General features: G+C 40.1%; 1 protein-coding gene across 1 annotated transcript in view; it reads left to right on the top strand.

The window, feature by feature from the left end:
* The window catches only part of CEP350 (centrosomal protein 350), a 70,138-nt gene that overhangs the window by 29,702 nt on the left and 25,934 nt on the right, over positions 1 to 14,502 (top strand). Inside the window, exons 17-28 of the mRNA XM_036387780.1 lie at positions 1,163 to 1,383; positions 1,497 to 1,660; positions 2,333 to 2,443; positions 2,687 to 2,818; positions 4,302 to 4,426; positions 4,803 to 4,922; positions 5,364 to 5,530; positions 5,994 to 6,190; positions 6,668 to 6,852; positions 7,773 to 7,860; positions 8,189 to 8,335; positions 9,183 to 9,340. Coding sequence (XP_036243673.1) covers positions 1,163 to 1,383; positions 1,497 to 1,660; positions 2,333 to 2,443; positions 2,687 to 2,818; positions 4,302 to 4,426; positions 4,803 to 4,922; positions 5,364 to 5,530; positions 5,994 to 6,190; positions 6,668 to 6,852; positions 7,773 to 7,860; positions 8,189 to 8,335; positions 9,183 to 9,340 — 1,815 coding nt within the window. The remainder of the gene's footprint in view (positions 1 to 1,162; positions 1,384 to 1,496; positions 1,661 to 2,332; positions 2,444 to 2,686; positions 2,819 to 4,301; positions 4,427 to 4,802; positions 4,923 to 5,363; positions 5,531 to 5,993; positions 6,191 to 6,667; positions 6,853 to 7,772; positions 7,861 to 8,188; positions 8,336 to 9,182; positions 9,341 to 14,502) is intronic.

Here is a 14,502-nt window from a genome sequence, read left to right as displayed (position 1 = left end):
GTCATGTTCAGTACCTTAAGCATTGAAATACAGTTTTTGTTTCCCTCTTCTAGAAAAGGTCAGTTAGGAATGTGTCAAGGTTTATTCAACCTGTGCAGTCACCTTTCTTTTTTCAGTAGATACACAGACAGTTTTGGCTGTACTTGTGTTCAGCTAATACTCATAAAGTCTGTCCAGCTCTGTGAGTTGATGCCTTTTCAGAGATTAACCCATCCTTGGAAAAGAGTGTATTAAAAAAAGAAGGAAACATGTTTTCTGTTGCAACCTCTTTTTGTCTAGCTGAAAATGCAGTTTTTCTGCTAATTGTCCAATGAAGATGGTTATGAAACACTCAGTTTTCACTGCACTTTTTTCTAAAAAGCATCAAACAATTTGCATGATCTCTCTTTTTGTGTTGGTTTAGAGCAGTTCTGAGGTATTGGCTTCTATTGATGACTGTTGCTGGCATCCAGGATTGGCTTGGAAAGGTCCTTTGACCTCCCACGATGTGCCAAGTAAAGCAGAATGTCTTCCCAAAGGATTTAAACAGCCACTGTTAATCCTCTTCAACCTATTAAAATTGAAATAGTAAATTTAAGAAGCATCTGTATCATTTTCTCTGTTTAAAAAAGAAATGTCTTTTCTCAAAAAGTTTACCATAGTATCTCAAGAATTGTTCAAGTTAAGTTTTGGTCTCCATTGCATTTTAGGAGAGAGATCAAAACTCAGGGCAGTAGCTTGTCACAATCAGTTGCATCCATGTGCTGATAGTAAACTGTTCACTTCTTAAAATGCAGATGCAGATGATTGCATCCTGACGTTCTCATGCCAGCCTCCTAACAGGAGTCGCTGAAACTGCTTGTCTAGTCATGTACAACATAAAGATACTGTGTTAATTTAAAAAAAAAAAATGTGTGTGTTTGTGTATGTGCTAACTAGGCTTAATAATTGGGGAAAAATAGGGTGCTCTAGAAACTTAACTCTGAACTGGGATTTAGGAACAAAACCCCTCTCATGAGGCATTTCCTGAAAATAGACTGGACCTGTGCAAACTGAACAGACTGTGCCCTTTGCATGGATCTGTTTGTGTGTAGGAACGGAAGAACAAGGTTATTCCTTTATTTTACCAAGTGGCTGGACTAGGAGAATTATTGACTCCTTTTGGTTTTTGTTTCGCTGTCAGTTTCTCAGACAAGGGAAGACCCCAGAAGACACCGACTTCTTCCCCATCATCTGGCTCTCAGAAAATGTTGCAGTTGGATTCTGCAGGCAACACAGCAGAAAGAGTCAAGTCACCTGCTGGCTTTTCTGGAGGTTCAGCCCCAGGGCTGAAGCCAAACGTGGCCTTCCCTGATGGGGGCCTGGGAACCAGCAGGTCTGCAGCAGGAGCAGCCTCAGCGAGCGGTGAGTGTTTGTAAAAGCCATGCTGGTGCCAGAGCAGCTAGAGCATTTTTCCTTGAGTTTCTGGTGTGGGAGCCTGAGGTGTGTGAGGGTGAGCAGTGTTTGTTGCCCTGCAGGGTGCATGCGCTTCTCCCCCGCGGGGCTGCAGCACCGGCTCTCAGCAGAGCTGAACTACCTGAGCGCTATCGAGGAGTCCGTGCGGCAGCTCTCGGACCTGGAGCGGGTACGAGGCATCTCCCTCGCCCAGCAGGAGAGTGTTTCTTTGGCTCAGATTCTCAAGGTAATGGGACAATACTTCTTTGTCTTAATCTTTCTCTTTTTTTGTTTTATTGTTTGTTTGCAAAAAAAAATTATCAAGTTAGGGTAAGTTAAGCTTTTGTTAGCGGTGCAGAGGAATTGTAATGGGCATGATGGGCTAGTGGCCATTTTTTAGGATGAACATCAGTTATCTTCCTTATTTTAAGTTGACACCAAGGAAGAAGCTACTCTGGAGTACGTGTCATTAATATACTCTTAGCTGGAATCACTGTTTTGGTTGTATTTCTTGTTTTGGTTGTGTTCCTCAAATAAAAGCATGATTGTCTACTGGGATTGATGTTGAGTTCCAGTGCCATGCAGTGTAGTTGTTTGGGCTGGACGATTTGTTTTATTCCACAAAAACAGTATTTTTGGCTGAAGTTTCTTATGCTGACAAGATTGTTTATTCTAGTTTGTTGAATTAATTGATCTCCTAAACTCCTTTCTGCACTGTGGTGGAAGAGTATGGGGAATGTGCATTGTCTTAAAAAGGAAGAGGGTCAGTGGGTTAAAAATTCTGTGTCAAGCAGAAGAGACACCCCCAGCAGAGTAGATCCAGATCTTTAAGAAGGTAGTTTGCTTCAACCAGTGGCTGAAGCAAATCACATCTTCATGTTTCACTTGCATGGCCAAAACTTGTTTTCCTCATCTGTAGGCACAACAGCAACGCCATGAACGGGACTTGGCTCTTTGGAAAATCAAGGCTGAACAAGAAGCTCTAGAAAGTCAGAGACAAATGGAAGAGGCAAGGCAGAAGGCAGCCCAGGTAAGACTGCCCTTTAAAAATATGGAGTGTGTAAGAGGCAAAATGTTGTAAGTAAATCCATGCCTACAGATATTCTTAATTTGAAGCTGTGAACATATGAAAGTGCTAAAAGGGTTTAATACACTAAAAGAAACTCTCAAGGGCCTGCTTCAAACTTTTTTCTGCCAGATTTTGAGAAATAAATGTGTAGTTACTATGGCCAGACCGTTTTGAAGAGCTGAACTGTCTGTGTGCTCTGCCTAGGTCCATGCAGAGTCACTGCAGCAGCTGGTGCAGTCACGGCAGGAGGCTGGGCACGAGCCCCCGTGCAAGGCTGCAGCCAAACAGGCAGAACCTGCACTGCTCTCTACAGATACAACTCACCAGCTCCGTGAGGTGAGGCCCCAGCGAGAGAGAGAAAAGCTATTTTAATACTTTTTTTGCCTTTTAAGTTATTTTCTGTTTGGTGTCATTCTTGGTACAACTTCTTCACTTTCATAACATGACAAATGATAGGACTTCAAAGGAGCTGCTCTGGCATTGTTACTTCGAAGTCAATCAGCAGCTTTAAATCCCTGTTCCATGTTCTTATGATCTTCCAGTTAATGAACTGTTAAGAAGTTTGTTCTTCCAGGACAGATTGATGACAGTGAGCACAGCATCTTCAGTTTGTAAGAGTTGCTCTCCATCAAGAATTGATCCTATATCTGTTTCGTGTGCAAATTAAATTAGAAAAGCAGAGAATTGCAATTTTGCTTACTGCTGAAGGTAGAACAACAAATAAAATTAAAAAAAAAGAGAAGGGAGAATCTTCAGCAAAGCTTTTGACTTGGTACAGAGTTTGAAGTTTCCTCATTTTGAATCTCTTTGTTCATCTTGTGCTATACAGAATATTTATTAGTTTTCAGGTTTTTATATCAATTTATCAGTTTTTATACTTCTTGTTTCCAGTATGTAGCAGGTGCTTCAAACATGGATAAGGAACACAGTAACCAAGAAATGCTCTTAGTCCATCACAGTTTAGAAATCACTGTGACTGTGGGTCAGTATTATGGGATGGAGCACAAAAGGCTGACGAGTGTGAACAGAACTGTTTCTTCACAGCACCTGCACATGTTGGTGCTCACCAAGTCTGGTTTTATGATGAGTAATGGAATTGTAGAATAATACTGATGTACTTGTTCTGGGCTCTGTCAAATATGAGAAGTTTAAATAATTTTTGAGTAGACAAGAATGGATTAAAGGAGCAGAAAAGCTCAGACACCTCAAATAGATGCAGTGTATTGTCATTGAGAGTAGGTAGTGAAGTCTTGGATAAAGACAAGGAAGCATTTGTAGTTTTTAGAGCTGTAATGGGTAGAAACCAGTTAAGATACAATGGAGAAGAAACAGAGAAGACAGCTTTTATTTGGTGTAGGGTTTTAACCTCATCAGGTTTTGACTGGAGTTTGAAGTCTGAGCATAAGAGGTGCTGGTGGAGAGGCTGATGGGGATGACCTGGTCACTGATGCTGGATCAGCAGAGTAGCTTTTCCATCTCTGTTCACAAGTGACTCCGGGTACTCAGTTGAACAGCCATTTGTTTTAACTGGAATGCAGCAGTGGAAACATCTTTAACCAATGTGCTGGGAATATTTTTGAATGTACACTGTAATTTATTATGTGTAAAGGAATGGAGTATGGAGGGATATGCATTCGCAGAGCAGTATGAGCACACCTTTACCATCAGAAGTGACATGTGTTGTTACAAACCATTGTAACCTCACGGCTTCCACAGCTGTTATAAATCACTAAATTGGCTGCCAGAATGATTATTCTCTCTTCCAGAAGCATTTTGATGCTGATAAGCTGACATATTGCCATGTTTTTGCTGTACTCAGGTGACAGAGTCAGCACGGGACACTGTCAGTGCCCCGGCTGCTCCCGGCTCCGCCTTGTTTGACCACCAGCGGCAGCACCACTCAGAGTTCATGAAGCAGCTGAGGGCCCGAGCTGATACAAACAGGTTTGGCTTAATGTTTCACATCTTGGGAGTGGGGAAGTAAGATCTGTTAGGTTTTGCTTCATCTGTTTGTGCAGAAAATGTTAAGATGTCCTAATGAGTGAGCATTTAAGATGAACTTGGATTCCATCTTTATGCCCTTAATAGCATACAGCAAAGGTGACGTTAACTGGTTCTGTGAAACTCTACATAAAAAAGAGTAGAAAAAGATGATCTAAATGTTTTGTGGGATGATTTAAGCTAGTTTAAGCTTTAGGAAATCTTTTAGCAGAAATTTTAGCTGTTACTACTTCTAGTAAACTGATGAAAACTCATGAAAACTGTATTACTCCTATGTTTAAGACAATGCAGCTTGACCCCAAATGCTTCTCATTTCCAGGAAATGTGAGTCTGCTGCCATATCACAAGGTAAAGAGGAGACTGGTGACTCAAAACAGACATACTCACCAATGTTTGATAGTTACTCTGAGTCCTCAAGATCAAAGGTTCATGATCAGAGGTAAGAAGCTTTTTGTATTCTGTTCACTTACCTGATACAGTTAGGTCCTGTGAAATTTCTCACAGCCTTTCTCTGATCTTGGACTGGAAAAATGTTGTCCTCTGTAGTTCTCCTAACTTCTAAAACAGAAATTCTAACTTACCCATTCTTCTAAAATCTGGAAGAAGAACTTGTTTGCATTTGTTTATCATTACTACTCATTGTAAAGGATGTGCATACCTTCCAACCGCATGGATTTTAAGCTAGAATAAAACCAACAATCAGTAGTTTGATGAAACTTGGAATTTTAAAATAGCCAAACTGCATTTTAAAACCAAAACCAAACCCTCTGCATGTTGGTTATTGTTGTGATGTTATTCATGGTGTGTACAGCAGTAATATAACATAAGTATTTTGAAATGTGCAAAGTGTTTTTAAAAACATAATCTCTGGATAACACAGTAGTACCAGCAGCCGCCAGGAGAGCCCTTCAGTTCCATCTTCTAAGGAGAATGAGAAAAAGCTTTCTCGTCGTGAGAAGACAGCCAGCAGTATTGAAGAGCAGGCTCACACTGCTGCAGATGATTCCTTGCCCAGTGACAGTGTTTTGTCCCTGCCAGATGAAAAAGGTTGGCTCTGCTGCTGGTGTGTGATGGGCCTGAAGGTGGAGAGGGAGGGAGGGTGGTGCTGTTTCAGAATGAATTTCTGAAATAAATGAGGGAAAGTGTGTGAAGAAAGCTGAGCCCCAGGTGAATTAAGAGGTAACAGAATGGCACAGGGAGATGGGAACCTTTGAGATTCTGCTGTATTAGCTTAGCCACACGCTCACGTGCTGAACCTGCCGGCACAACACCAAATGTTTCAGCAACTCCAGATGTGTTTATATCTGTGCACACAAATCTGTTAGGTCTCTCAAAGCTGAATAATAGATGTCTTCTAACTCAAAATCACTCTTTCCTAAACACCCATTTTTCTACATTAGTTATCTCCCTGTCTTTCTGACCCCCCTAACATCAGTGAGATGAGACAGACTAAAATTGCATTTGGGGTGCAAAACTGAGTGGAAAGCAGCTTCCCTGATTTCTCCCTCAGATTCCGCTTCTGTTGCAACAGAGTATTCCCTGAAATTTGATGAGTCCATGACAGAGGATGAGATTGAAGAAAAATCTTTTCGGTCTTTGCTGCCCTCTGAGAGTCATCGCAGAAATAATCTGGAGAAGAAGCGAGGCACTCGTGATGATTCTGATGAGGAAGTGTCCCCAGACAAAACAGCTCTGTCATCTATCAAGGTAGATTTTTTAAGTTAAATTAAATTAACTGAGCCGACATGGTTAAACTGATAAGCTTCAAGTGAGCTGTCCTTAGCTGTGTTTGCTGGGTTGTGGGTTCTTCTCCTCCCTGTGGTTCTCTGAGCATCTCAAAACAGAGAGATGTGTGAATCATGCTGTATGTCACTGTTGAACAAGTGTGATGACTTATGGAACAATCCATCCAGGCCTCTACCTTGTGGCTTAGGAGGGGAGTGACTTTTTGAGGTAGGTTTTAAAGTGGATTAAGTCCTCCAACTATGCTAACATAGAGCTAGGAAAAACTGTCACATAGGGCAAAAATAGCTGGGCTACACAAAGCTCAGATTAAAAACAGCTTCCCTTCCTACATCTGTTTTTGTTTATCTGTGTATATGCACACACAGACATACACTTTGTAAGTGGAAAAAAGCCATGGCATTTCTGTGGTATTTGTGCCAACTTTATCTTTCCTTCTAGGAGCTAAGCATGCCGTTCTCAGGGGGGCAGGACAGTTTCTCTAAGTTTACCATGGAGATGGTAAGACAGTACATGAAAGAGGAGGAAATGAGAGCAGCTCATCAGTCCTCACTGCTCCGGCTCCGGGAGAAGGCTCTCAAAGAGAAGACCAAGGCTGAGCTGGCATGGCTGGAACACCAGAAAAAGTGAGGCAGCTGTGAATATACATAACTGCTGACTGACCATTTCCTTCTACTTTTCAAGGCTTTGTTTCCACCTTACTGCTCCTTCATTAAGTGTTAATGGTTGAACTAATCTTCTGACATCAGTGTTCTGTGCAGTTGTTACTGGGACTTGGGAAGAACAGGACCCAGTTTATAAATGTGCTTTGATATTTACATTGAATGGGGTTTGATTAAGAATTTCACTGAAACAGTAGAAGAGCAGATGTTTGTTGTCAGTTGGAGGAGGTAGTTGCCAACCGTTCCTCTACACATCTTAATTCAGGAAGATATAAAACTGTCAAACAGTTTGACCTGTCTTTGCTTGATGTGTATCTGAAGTCATTTTAGTTGAATCAGGCACATTTTGTGAATCTGGATACATGTTGTACTGAGTGCTTTGTTTCCAGTCTAAGATATGCTTTGTCCTGAAGTCCACTTGAAGTACTCACTGATACTAGTAAACAGCAGTGGCCAGATTTAATCAGTAATTTTCTCTGCATGACAGTATTATTGTTCAGCAGACATTTTCTTACAATTTCTTGTTATTGTGGATTTGACAAAGAGTATTAGATAGTGAGCCAAGTGTGCTTCCTTTTGTGTTTCTCAAATGGTGAGTGTGCTACCTCTGCAGAGCTTCTGCCCATTCTTTTGTGATCTCCTATTACCTGTGCTGGCCTTTTTACTGTGCCTGTCTGACCAAACGATGCAAAATATTCTACCATAGAGCATGCCAAGGATTAAGGTATATACTCTTCTGCAGGATAGGAAAAGTAAACTTTTTTTTTCACTTCAAAGAGTAAAAGGCTTATTGTGCACTTTTAAAACACTGCTTTATTATTATTTATTATTGTAAAGCAATCTTATTACTTTATTTGTACTTCTTTCTTTCAATCTCTTTGCAGGCATTTGAGAGACAAGGGAGAGGATGATAAGATGCCTCCTATTCGAAAGAGGCAGCGTGGTCTGCTGCTGAGATTACAGCAGGAAAAGGTAAGGGATGCCCTTTAGGAAAGTCCTGTTGAAAGCATGGTACCATAAGGCTTTCAGACACTGGAAATACAGAATACAGCAATATTTCTTACCTGTAAGTTTTAATTTGCATTTCAGTCATATTCAGCACATTGTTCTCCAGGGTCCTTCTTTATCTATAATCTCATGATTGAGACTCTGATTAATTGATCTCCAGTTCTTTGCTACTGAAGTTCAGCCTGTAACTGCAGTCATGTCAAACCCATAGCAAGGGCACTGTGGCACCTTTGAGTGTGTTCTTGAGAGAGGTCTGTCAGTGTTCTGATGCTGAATCTTTTACACCTAACAGGCAGAAATTAAACGTCTCCAGGAGGCAAACAAGGCTGCTCGGAAGGAGAGGCAGCTCATCCTTAAACAGCAGGCGGAAATCGAGCGAATCCGTCACACTACGATGAAGCTGCAGGAAAAACTGAAGTCTGCAGGAGAAAACAAGCTGGTGAGTGTTCAGCACAGAAACTGGAGTCTTCCCTCTTCACCATGCAGCTTCAGTGTTTAAAGGAATGGAGGGATGCTAGATTGGACCTATCACTTGGAAGTTTTGTCTGCCTGAAGTGATCCCACCCCTTTATCTCAGCAATTTATCCTTAATTTCTTTAGAACATCATTTAAGGAAACGCCTGTGGAGAAGTTGCAAAATGCTTTAAATGAGCAGTAGATGTGTTTGTTCTTTCTCAAGCTGAACTAATGTCTTTGGAAATGTGAGTTTTTTGATGCTTAGATCACTCAGGCTTTGATTTTTGTTTGATTATTTGTCAGGCCCAAAGTACTAAATATAAGCACTAATCCCAAAACTTCCTGCTGTGTGCTAATGTAATTATGCTAAGTTTCTTGCCTCTACTTGCCTCCTTACAAAATTTTGAGAAGACACAAGTTTAATAGTAGTACTGTAGAAAAGGTTGATTTCCTGTTTGGGTAGCTGAATTCTGGTTTGTTGCTTTGGGGGGCTTTTTGTTTTGGTGAGTTTTTTTTTGTTTTGGGGTTTGGTGGTTTTTTGGTTTTTTGTGGTTTTTTTTTTCCTTGGGTTTGTTTGTTTTGTTTTGTCTTTTTTGTTGTTGTTGTCGTTCTGGATAGAGTTAGGGGAAAACTTAAATTATGGAGAGAAAGGGTGTGCTAAAAGCTGTGTGTCAATTAAAAATGAGGTTATGAAGTTAAATCTGCAAGTGGACAGAAGCAGTATTTCATGTAATCTAGAATTACAAGTTAAATTAACACTAACACAATTTACAAAGGGTTTTGGAATAGTCTTGTAATTCTTCATTTTTATTTTAACCCTTTAATTGCAGGAGCTTCCCAGTGAGGATGACATCAAGCAGAGCAATGGTTCCAGCCCACTTCCAACTGATGCAGAAACACGCAGCCCTTCCCCAATCTCCATCTCCAGCAGTGAGACCAGCAGCATTATGCAGAAACTTAAAAAAATGCGCAGCAGAATGGATGAAAAGTAACTATATCTCTTTTTTTTCTTTTAAAAAATACTTCTATTTTAATGGAACAAGTTGGTTTGACCCAAATTTGCACTAAAAATGGCCATCAGAAATATTGGTGGTGTTGATATCACACCTTGATCTGAATTGCCTGAAAAACAGCTGATTGGAAGCATGAATAAAACTATATTAATCTTTGAACATAATAATTTAAAGGCTACAGTTCTTGCATGATTCAAACATTATGGCAGGCCACATGGTCAAGATTTTCTTGAAGAAGATTTGGTTTACTATCCTTTGTACTTGATAGAGTTGGTAAAAGCACATCAGCTTAAGAGATGTTGATGTTTGTAGGTACAAGGAGTATGGACAGGTTGTGGCTTCACAGCACATCCTGTCAGAGTTTCTCTTGCAATGAGAGACCTGAAGTCAAATGGTCACAATGGTGCCTGTATTTTGTAACCTTAAAGAGCAAAAAAATATGGGGAGTGAGACTCTGGAATTACAGTGCAAATTTTTGAGTTGAAATGTAATTTACAACAGCAATTATCTTATGCAAAAACTAGTAACTGAGTTTCAGATCTGGCTTACAGAAAGACACTGAGGTTGTCAGGTATGTGATTTCTGTCTAATTATCCAGCTGCTGAATTTTAATTCTGATTGCATTAAAATCAACTAGGATGAGCTCTTTAAATATTTTCTTTATTAATGGAGATTATATGTATGTGACTGAGAATATATTTGGTTTACAGGTTGGAAGAATGTTGAAAATGTTTGTTAGGCTCCAGAGGAAATAACAAAATCTGTGTGCAGCTCCTGTGTCTGAAAACCTAAAATGAATCTCCTGATTTTGCCTATGAAGTTGTTTTAGGCAAAAAATTGTTTTTGCATCCTTTTGGTGTAGGAATTACTTTGTGTGCATGAAACATCCCAACACTTTATACCTGCTTGTGCTCATTAGTTTGAAGTCCTAAATTCTTATTTGAGACTAATTCATTGAAAGTCTGGCTTCTGCCAGTTGCCACAAGAAATGGTCTTTGCTTAAACAATTCTTTTGAGCTTAGAACCAAGACAGTCACTGCACTTCACTCCACGTGGGTGATCTTTGGAATGTGTTTTCTCTTGAGACTGCAAACACAGCTGGATAAAACATCCAAAGCAAGCAGTGCCATGGAAAGGCCAGCTGTCCTTGTCACATTTAGCAGCCTGTTTGCTTGCAATCATTTGAGAAGCACATTTCCCACCCATGCGTATATTTGAGTACGATGAAAATAAAACCCAACAGCAGTAAGAGAGGCTTTGGTGTGAGCAGGGAAAACTCAGAACCTGTTGTAGTTTCATGGCCTTTGTGTCTAGCCTGAGTTGATTGCTGTTTTATTCTGACTCCTCTGGTGGCATCTGATAAACTGAACAGCCAAAATCAATGATAATTAAAATTTCTGAGGTGTCATATTTCTAAAACTAAACTCATGGCATTCCAAATTGTATGAAAACCACTCCATCATCATAGTGGTGAATTCTCAAAGTATCTTTTGAGACTGGTAAATGACTTAAGATAGAGACTTGAAAAGCTTGTGTGTTGTAGGCCATGCTGACCTGTAGGGTTTCAATAATGTTTTTCTTCTCATCTTATTTTTCTGTTAAAAGAGGGTCTTTATCTTATTTTTTCCCCACAAACAAATTCAACAAATTTCAAATGGTGATAAAAAACAATCTGCAGCTTAGGAATTTTGAGATACAGTATTAATACTAAAAGAGATTACAAATATACTTGTATATTCAGGACTTCCTTTGCTACTTTTTATCAGCTAGTGGCTTTGTCAGTATCGTTCTTGAAATCTTATTTTTTCAAAGTACATTCATTCCTAAGCCACACTTAAAATTGCATAAAGACTTATCTATTACAAGGGATAGTAGCAGATATCAAGTATGTTCTACCTTTAAAAATATTTTAGTCATGATTTGATTATTATTTTATGTAGTTGGAAATATTTCTCACCTGGAGAATGCTTTTCAAAAGCTGGATACCAAGATTTGAGATGGAACAATTACTTTTAGGCAGAACAAGTAGAAATTGTGTGTGATCTATATGGTCATGTGTTTTTGGTTTTATGGTTTTAAGACTTGGATTGTTGTATATGTTCAAAGGAGGAAGTATTTTGTGCGAGCATAAATGATTCTCTAAAACTTGATTTCCCTCTTGAACAGTTTTTGCACCCCTTTGGCAGTGTTTTGGTAGTGATAGCAGTGCTTATTGATTGAAAAACTGCTGACTTTGCATCTTTTTTTAATGTCTTGATTTGTAAAGCACATAAAAATAGCATTAAGATGTTTGGTTTGGGGTTTAATGGTAGCAAGCTGCCATTTGAGGGGAATCAGGGTGGGAAATAGGGCTCAAGGGAAGAAGCTGGATGATAAATATAAAGGAACTTGAGGAAGGAACTGGGAAAGCCTGCTATGCTGGATTTGCTGTACTCCACAGCAAGGTGAAAATCCTTTGGCTTCCTTACTTAGGAGGCAGCTTTAATATTTGTCTTGTGCTAAAAGGGGAATGAATGGATAGTTTTGTTTTCATTTTAACTGATGAGTCTGTGTAGCCTGCATGTGAACAGGAGCATGCTCTGTCAAAGAGAATTAACCACTTTCCCCTGGCTTTCCTTGCATATGCAGCATTAATGATAATTTTTGCAATAACAAATTAAATGCTTATTTTCATTTGCTTTTCCTTAGTGTGCTTCTTAGCTTGCATTGTGGTTGATAGAGCTAAATGGAGCATGGCATTTTTCTATAACTTTGATAATTCATTAGGAATTAGCTTAAAATGGTAATAGTTTTAAGAAATACCATTTTAAGCAGAGCTGTCAATTATGTAGATTTTTAAAAAAAAAAAATAGGTATTATCTTTCTGCAGTTAATACTTCAAATGAAATATATGAGTATTCTGAGATCAATTCTGTACTTTGTTGCAAAAAATCCCAATTAGCAGCTGTAATGTGAATGGCAGGTATATCTGGAACTGTCTGTGTTTTAAAAGTAAACTATTTAATCTCTTTTTTCTTTGCTCTTTCACTGGTGCTTACCTTACTGTAGAAATAATTTTACTGAGGTTTCACCAGGTGAAGAAAATGTGTTTAAAGTTTCAGACCAGGAAATTGTTGATATTGCAAAACCAGCATGCTCTTTAATACCAATAACACACTCTTGGGAGAATAGCTTGAGAAAGGTCAGACTGAGATAAGTTAACTGGTACCTGTGCATCAAAGTAATAAAACTCTCCAAAATTTAAAGAAAAATACAGCAGTGTGAAAATAGCTTGTCTTTCATTAACAGAAAACCAAATGTTGCAAGTGTGTTCTATAACCTTCTGCATAACAGCGTATAGTTTTTGTACTGCAGATGTTGGGTATTAACTATACAATGTTAAGTGCAATTAATTTTAAAGTTCTTTGCCAGATGCTATCCTTTTCTCATTCTTTCTGCCTTAATTGCTATCTTAGTTTTAAACTCTTCCTCCTTATTTTGTAGACACTGCTCTCCTGTTCACTACTTCTTCTCTGTCTTTACGTCTCACCACTGGGCCTCTCTCAGTGTCTGTTTTCCCAACCTCCACCCCAAATTCCAGCTGTATATCTACAACCAATTGGTCAGGTAACTGTATATTTCTCCAGTGATAGACTCTTTGATAGAGCATGCTCTGTTCAGTCCTAGAAAGTCCAGAGGTTCTTCAGCAGTGGACATGGTTGACACTTGCCTCACTGTTTGCAGATCTTTATCAGTGACATAGGCAGGGGGATCACTCCGCCCTCAGCACCAGGCTGAGCAGTGCAGGGATTTGCTGGAGGCAAGGAGTACCATCCAGAGGGACCTGGACAAGCTTGAGGAGTGGGCCAGTGTGATCCTCATGAAGGTCCACAAGGTGCAAGGCCCTGCAGCTGGGTCAGGACAATCCCCACTATCAGTTCAACCTGGGGAGGGAGTGGATTGAGAGCAGTTCTTCAGAGAAGGACTTGGAGATGCTGATGGACCAGAAAATGGGGTATGACTCTGCAGTGTGCACTTTTAGCCCAGGAAAACAACTCCTGTTTTGGGCTGCATGGAAAAACAACAGGTCAAGGGAGGTGGTTCTACCCCTGCACTCCACTCTGGTGAGACCCCACCTGCAGTGCATTGTCCAGGTCTGGGGTCCCCAGTGCGAGGAGGACATGAACCTGTAGGAGCAGGTCCAGAGGAAGGCACAAGAAAATGAAAGAGAGGTAACACCTTTCCTGTGCAGAAAGGCTGAGAAAGTTGGGCTTGTTCAGTCTGGAGAAGAGAAGGCTCCAGGGAGAACTTATTGTGCCTTTTCAGCATATACAGTGAGATTATAGGGAAAATGGAGGGAGACAGGGCCTGTAGTGATAGGGCAAGGGGTAATGGTTTTAGGCTGAGAGAAGGTAGATCTAGATTAAATATAAGGAAGAAGTTCTTTGCTATGAGGTTGGTGAAGCATTGGCACAACAACCTGTCCCATCCCTGGAAGTGTTCAGGTCAGCAGGAACTTTGAGCAACCTGGTCTAGCAAAAGGAGTCCCTGCCTATGGTAGAGGAGTGAAACTAGATGGTCTTTAATGTCCCTTCCAACCCAAACCATTCCAGGATTCTAATTTCTTATTCCTGCTATGTTCTGAGTGGCAAACAGACAGTTCACTCTGCTCCCACTGTCTGGTTACTAATTCAGAATAGCTGCTGAAACCTCAAAGTTTGGGCTTATAGTCAATATACCTTTAAATGTGCAAATACAGTTTAGAGCAGCAGGTTAATACTAATATTTGAAATGCATGGATAAAATGTGTGATGTTAGCATCAGAGAAACAGACTTTGAATTCATGCTGCTGTAAACTGAGTGCTGCTGCTTCCTCATTGCTCCCCCACATTTCCAGCTGCATAGATGCCAGATGTGCTTTTGCAATTTTTTTTTTCTGCTTTTGAGGATAAATGTGTACGCTTGGTGTTGCAACTGGAACCCTCTAGACTGCAGTAAATATTAAGGCAATGCATCTGCTATTTTGTGGCTCTGGCCTTTAAAACCCCAGGGTTATGAAAGGGTCTGCATCTTTGGCCATGCTGCTTTGATCCTCCTCTTCTTGTGGGTTTTTTGTTGGAATCTTCTTTCTCTCCCATCACTTCCGTTGACTTATCTT

This window comes from Molothrus ater, chromosome 9 (genome assembly GCF_012460135.2).
Source record: "Molothrus ater isolate BHLD 08-10-18 breed brown headed cowbird chromosome 9, BPBGC_Mater_1.1, whole genome shotgun sequence".
NCBI lineage: Eukaryota > Metazoa > Chordata > Aves > Passeriformes > Icteridae > Molothrus > Molothrus ater.
Note: the sequence above shows the minus strand (reverse complement) of the source record. Positions and strands in the feature narration are given on the sequence as shown.